The sequence below is a fragment of the Trachymyrmex septentrionalis genome, unplaced genomic scaffold, assembly GCF_001594115.1.
Source record: "Trachymyrmex septentrionalis isolate Tsep2-gDNA-1 unplaced genomic scaffold, Tsep1.0 scaffold20, whole genome shotgun sequence".
Taxonomy (NCBI): Eukaryota; Metazoa; Arthropoda; class Insecta; order Hymenoptera; family Formicidae; genus Trachymyrmex; species Trachymyrmex septentrionalis.
In genome coordinates this window covers 1,951,410-1,957,909 of record NW_017305180.1, presented here as the reverse complement: position 1 = coordinate 1,957,909, position 6,500 = coordinate 1,951,410, and the positions used below count along the sequence as shown (strand labels likewise).

Sequence of the window (6,500 nt, the reverse complement as noted above, 5' to 3'; positions counted from 1 at the left end):
TTTTTTTATGATAAAATATATACAGATATTATAAAATAATATTTAACAAATTTTGATTTTTGGGTTTAGAATTGTTACCAAAAATGCTTTATATTCTTTTAACAATGTTATCATAACTGCGCAAATTTAGTTAAAAATGTGTGGGCACAAAAAAATTTGAAATAAGTCGAATGGGTACCCTCATATTAGCGGGATATTAATAATTAACATTTTTGGAAAATATAGAAAAATAAGAATTGTTAAATTTTATATAATAATTTTTTTACTAGTTCTTTAAAATCCCGTTATTATCAGGTTCGATTTATCTCGAACAGTTAATATCTAAGAAACTTGTTTGTACCCATATATATAAAAAATTACAACAACGCATGTATTTTATTATTATTAAATATATTCCTTCGTAAACTACTATTCTAGAAGGAAATCATTCTATTCATTTATTTTTAATAAGCGATGATTTTTAGTAATGTGTAGCAGAACATATTTTCTTGCGAATTTTGATATTATATTAAAGATACAATAAACATTCAACATCTAAAATTATTACTATCGTAAGTAGTCTGAAAGATTCGGGATTTATACCCTCCTGCAACAAGACCGTTGATGTTTAACGGATTGCTTAACTTTTCTTTGCGAATGGATTTTGTGAATTTGACATAGAATTAGAATACATTAAGTTCTCCACTATGAAGATTCTTCTTTGTATTGGATACTAACGAATGTACCGTAAGGCAGAGGGACCTTGATAATCAAATTATTAGGATAGTTATTTTGAACGCGATGAAAGTGTTGTTGTAAATGTGTTAATGACTTTTTATCGCGATATTAATAAGTTTTATAATTGTAAGTTAATAATTAATAGTAAATACGATCTAATTATTGTTAATATTTCATTCTGCTTTTATCAATATTTTGACTTAGAAAAATTTGTTATTGTATGTATTTTTGATGTTTTCGTATAATCTTGCATTACTAAATTTTGTAAATTATGATAGTATAATATAATTTTTATTATATTTTAAATAGCATTTTTAATTATACATTGTATTGTACAATTCTTATTGTATTATTGAATATAAAGCGTATAAAGGATTACAATAAAAGATAATATTAAAAAAGTTATGCAATATGATTGCTAATTATTTTATTATATTTTGCTAATCATAATGCAATATGATTAGAGAAATACAATAAAATAATTAGACATAAAAATAAAACATAAATTTAAAATATACTTACCTGCAAAAACGAACTACTAAATTTATTAAAAGCTCGGTTTTGTACGTGAGTATACTTACAAAGAAAAGAGGACCGCCGATAAAATCGGTGGGGATAGCGGAGGGCCTTTAGCTCGTTTTTGCTTAATTAAACCTTAATTTAACGATATATGATTGGAAAAGTTTAAAATGTATTCAAAGTCTCTATAATTTTGTGCTAGTAATTATAAAAAGTTTATATACTAGTAATTATGTTTGATAAAAACGGACTGAAAATCTGCATAAAAAATATAAATCGTAATTCCATTTTTATGCAGCTACATATTATAAGACAAAATTTGCTAAATTAACTTATTTCGAGTGTTTTAAAATTCAACAACTTTTATTTCCACAGTAGGAGATGCGAAATTGAAATAATATAAACGTTGTATCATTAAACGATTTATTAAATAAAAACGTAAAGACCCATATAGCTCAGAATTTTCAACAAAATTGTTGCAACAAATATAATTAAAATTAGATATTTTAAAGGTATTAACAAATAAATTTCTTACATTACATATCGGCTTTGAATCATAAAAGCTCTGCTTTTTTGCATGTGACTATACAAAATAGAGTTCTTATTGGATATTGCTCGTCGCTCATCTCTCATCGTATCCAGTGCGCAATAGGAATTAAGGCCGATATTCATAGTCGGTTCTTATTTTAAGACTATCTTAATGTCCTAAGATTTTAATACGGTTTTCTGATTGGTATCTTAAAATTGTACTTAAGACAATCTTAAATATAAACTCTGATTATGAGTACAAACGGAGAGAAACCTGAATCTCTATTGATTTGATAGATTTTAGTTATTTCAGCGATTTCAATGATTTATTTCCATCTGGAGCAAAAATAGATATTATTGTGTAGTTTACATCCACTTCTTCAGAGGGCAGTAGTACGCGATGGCATATTGCAGTTACAGGAAAAGGTTCTCACGTCCTCTTTCAAGTTTCTTTTTGCTATGTAGCTTATACATCCATATTCCGACACTGTCGATAAAATCATGGAGGACGTTGAAAATGGATGTGGTGCGAGTCCTTTCACAAATTATGAATGAAGCAAGCTATATTTTGCCTTTAAAATTATAACATTATGCTGCGTGTCTGTATATATTTCATTCAAATTATGAAGAAAATTATCAAGAAAAATTGAGAGAGAGAGAGAGAGAGAGAGAGAGAGAGAGAAAGAGAGAGAATATGCATATACATAATATATAAACATAAAAAATAATGAAAATTTGATATTTTTGCATAAAAAATTATTATCAAACTAATTTTTTTTTTAAAAGCATTTTAGAGCATTATAGAAAGTCTTGTTTATTTGTCAAATTTGTTAAATCAAAATAATAAAATATGTTTTTTTAACTGTAATCTTTAACATTTTGTTTTGTATTATTTGAAAAATGAATAATAAATATTACAATTTTATAACTATAATTACGACGTATTTTAATTATTACCAAAATTAGTTACATTCAAAGTTGGATTAATTTTTTAATTAATCCAACGACGATTAATTATTTCTATTTTCTTTATTATATTTTCTAAAAATGTTTAATTTTTGCATTATTATTATGAATGTACTACGATTTATTAAAAATTAATTAACATGTAAATTAGAAGAAATAATGAATGTTTTGTGATTCTTTCTCTCTCTTGAAATCTTAAATTTATAATTAAATTGACTTAAAAGTTTTAATACAATTACAAGAAATTTTGTGTACACGTACTACTAATTATAAAAGTTACTATATCAGATACGTTGGAAAATCTTATCAGTTTGTGTCAGTACTATATGTATAAACGTTTGAACAGTATTCATCAGTTCATGTAATGGCAGTGTGTGGATAGTATGGTGCTTTAATGCATGAGTCAACTTGTCTTATACTCATTGTCAGCAAAATCGTTTGTGCTAACGAACGTCGGCGGTGTTGTTCTTTTAAGATAACAGAAGTAAGTAAATATTACGTTGTAATTTGTTAAAAATTCCAATTGATTTCTGTATTGTGAAATGGTGACTTTAATAAAATAAGTAATTTGCAGAATGCTACATTTTATTAAATTAAAGTAATAAGTGTGATAGGTTTATTAAGCAAATTTGTAATATATAACTCAATTTATAATATTTTGTAACAATTTGTTGTTAAATTTGTATCGTACAGAGATGAATAAATTAAAATAAGAATATATCAATAAAATTAAAAAATGTATTTACTAAAATAAATTAATATAATAAATTATATAATGTTAAAATGTGAAATTAAAATATCAATTTTTTAAAACTTTATTAAAAATTTAAATATAACTAAATTAATAAATATTAATAAATTCAAGAAGAATTAAATTAAATATTTAAAGCGCGCTGTAATATTAAAAATAATTTAAATATAGATTATATTTTAGATCGAATTAATAATAAATTCATTAATTTTGATTTACATTCAAAATATTAATTTGTTTCTTAAGAATTCATGCATTTTTTTGAAAAACATATTTTTAATATATTTTATTGGAAATGAATATTACAGTATTTAATAAAATTTTAATTTTTAAGTAGGAATAGACTAGTTATTTAAAATTTGTTTGTTGTATTTTACTTATATATTATTTTAATAAGGATCCAAAACAAGATCGAAACGTCTGCGATTATAATTATGTTAATTTAAATAAACCAATCTTCACATTGTCATTTTATATGCTGGCTTGAATAGGCATTAATTGATTATATTAATTTATGTATTTTGTTTACTGTCTTAAATCAATCAGTTAAAAAAGACTATCAATGTGGTACTGTGATTATCATGGTCAGATAATCACAGATCATCACATAATATTGTTACACACTGTGCGTACTATTATGACGAACTCATGAAAGCTATAGCAAACTATAGGGCACTTTACTTAATTGCAGAAAATGGGAGTGGCATGTATATATTCTAGAAAACTCAAAGTTGTATTATATCACGGACCCTGACAGTCATTAATACTATTAATAGTAGCGTTGTCTTAATGATTTGTAAAGGGCAGTCATGAGTTTTCTTGCATGTGACCTATATTGCATATTTATCAACGATACACATTGTGCAGTTTATATAAATTTATATTACGCTTCATAATATATTCAAAAAACATAAAATGTTAAATAAAAAATTTATAATTAAGAAAATAATAAAAAATATAAAAAAAAGATAATAGTATTGTTAAAGTATTAAATGGAGCAATAATTTCTATGAGAATTTAATTAATTAGTTAAATATGAAATCTTTTTCAAATTTAATTCTTTTGTGTAGACTTATTAAAATTTATTAAGGTTATATTTTTATTTAAGTTTCATTTAAAAAATAGAAATAAATTAATTCACTTTATAAACAAAAAGTAAACTTGAAATTTACTAAATGTAAGGTATATTTTATTTAAGTTTCTTTTTGAATACTAGAAAGATGCATAGATTCAGTTTTTGTTAAGCAAAAAGTGAATTGAATCTTTTAAAAACGCTTTTCTTATTATTAATTCTATTTACATTTAACTGTAGTCTATACATTATAAATATTAATATATCACTATGACTATTTGAAAATTTTCTATATAGTTGATGTTTAAACACATTAAGTTATAATATTGTTTATAATAAATTTACTTGATACTTTATATAAGTTTTGCATTTAGAATAACTTATTTTGTATTTATTGAGAAAGATTATAATAATTTTTATAAATAGTTCTCACGAATAAATTGCTCAGTTAAAATGCCCTTTCACGAGTTCAATCTCTTAAAGAATGATTCAGAATCAATTAAACTTGTTTGAGTTCTTAAATCCGTATTATGTAAGAGCTAAAATTAGTCAGTAGTTATGGCATTTTGTGAGTTGTTTGAGGTTGGTGAACGTTGGCGTATTTCATTAAAACTATCAAACAAAAGCATTGTATATAAACAACATTGTAATTATATTAAAATTGATATAGTATACAATATTCACGTTATGAATATAATTGTAATTACTATATGTATATGTGTAACAACTTTATAAATTTAAAATTTTATGTTATAAAATTACAACTTTTATTAATAAAACAATATTTATAATTTATTAAGTATTATTAATCATTATTATATAATCTTATTATTGTTAGTTATATACTATGCTTTTAGAGATCGTAATGACAATGATGGATGTTTGCTCTTTTTTGTTTCAGAACTTATGCATTTACGTTTTTATCAGCCATCAGTTTCTATCAAACATTCGATAGCTTGTCTGATGTTTCTAAGGAACTAAAAGAATTGACGCTCGAGTGAGTAATAATTGATCTATTGCTTGATTGATAATAATTTGAATTTTTCGCATTAATTTAATCTTGTACATTCTTGTAAATTGATAAAGACTACGTACGATAATTGTGATAAGATAATGTCTTTCTACCAAACATATGTGTCATAAAGATATTAATAATAAGGTATATGAATTAAATGCTATCAAAAAATAACTTAAACTGTCATTATGGAAATTCGTTAGGTATTTATTTTATGACTTATGCATAATATTTAAAGAATTCGTATTACGAGATATATATACTGATAATTAAAAACACAAATCATGTATATTAATTTTGAAGAATTATACATCTGCCTAATTTTGTGATATGTAAAAAGCGTCTTGCGGTTTTATAATAAAAGATATCGATCAGTTTTTAAGGTATTGTTGAGAGTTATCGCTTTGTAAGATAAATATATTTCCGAAAGTAAAATTACGACCAACAGAAATGGAAAGCCGTCAGTTTGCTTCTTCGACATCGAAAGCATTTACACTGACACCGTTTATAACACGGACACGGACGACTTTCACTGATAACGAGAACACGCTGCCGGAAGCGTTCGTGCTTCCGAACTTTTTTCTAGATGAGCGGCGACCCGTGATACGTCGTCAGTTCCTTCGCGCCGAGATCGTTTAATGCACGTCGTAATCGAGTTGTTCTTTGCTTATAACTTTATAAGGATAAATTTAAGTCAGGTGTATAATCAATACCACGCGACAAGACGATGGTGAGTAACAACATTACATTAGAGCGATAGAAAAATTATTTAAATGTCGATCAACATGATATGATAATGTTTTGTAAATAATTTAAAATTTATTATTTTAAACAAAATGAATTTTGTTAAACAAAAAAGTTTGTAATTATAAAATTTAGAACAAAATAAAGAAAAAAGAAAATTTAATATATATATATATATGAAATTACTA

General features: G+C 24.3%; 1 protein-coding gene across 2 annotated transcripts in view; it reads left to right on the top strand.

Annotated features, from left to right (window-relative positions):
* Positions 1-3,140: 3,140 nt before the first annotated feature.
* Positions 3,141-6,500, top strand: part of LOC108747851 (protein PRY1-like) — a 42,246-nt gene continuing 38,886 nt past the window's right edge. The window contains exons 1-2 of one of the 2 annotated variants that reach the window (XM_018485718.1): positions 3,141-3,214; positions 5,455-5,550. Coding sequence is in view for 1 of the 2 variants with exons in the window: in XM_018485716.1 (XP_018341218.1) it covers positions 6,207-6,298 (92 nt within the window). In the remaining variant the exon portion in view is untranslated. Of the gene's footprint in view, positions 3,215-5,454; positions 5,551-6,082; positions 6,299-6,500 lie in introns of those variants that run through there. The other variant, XM_018485716.1, reaches the window with a different exon arrangement.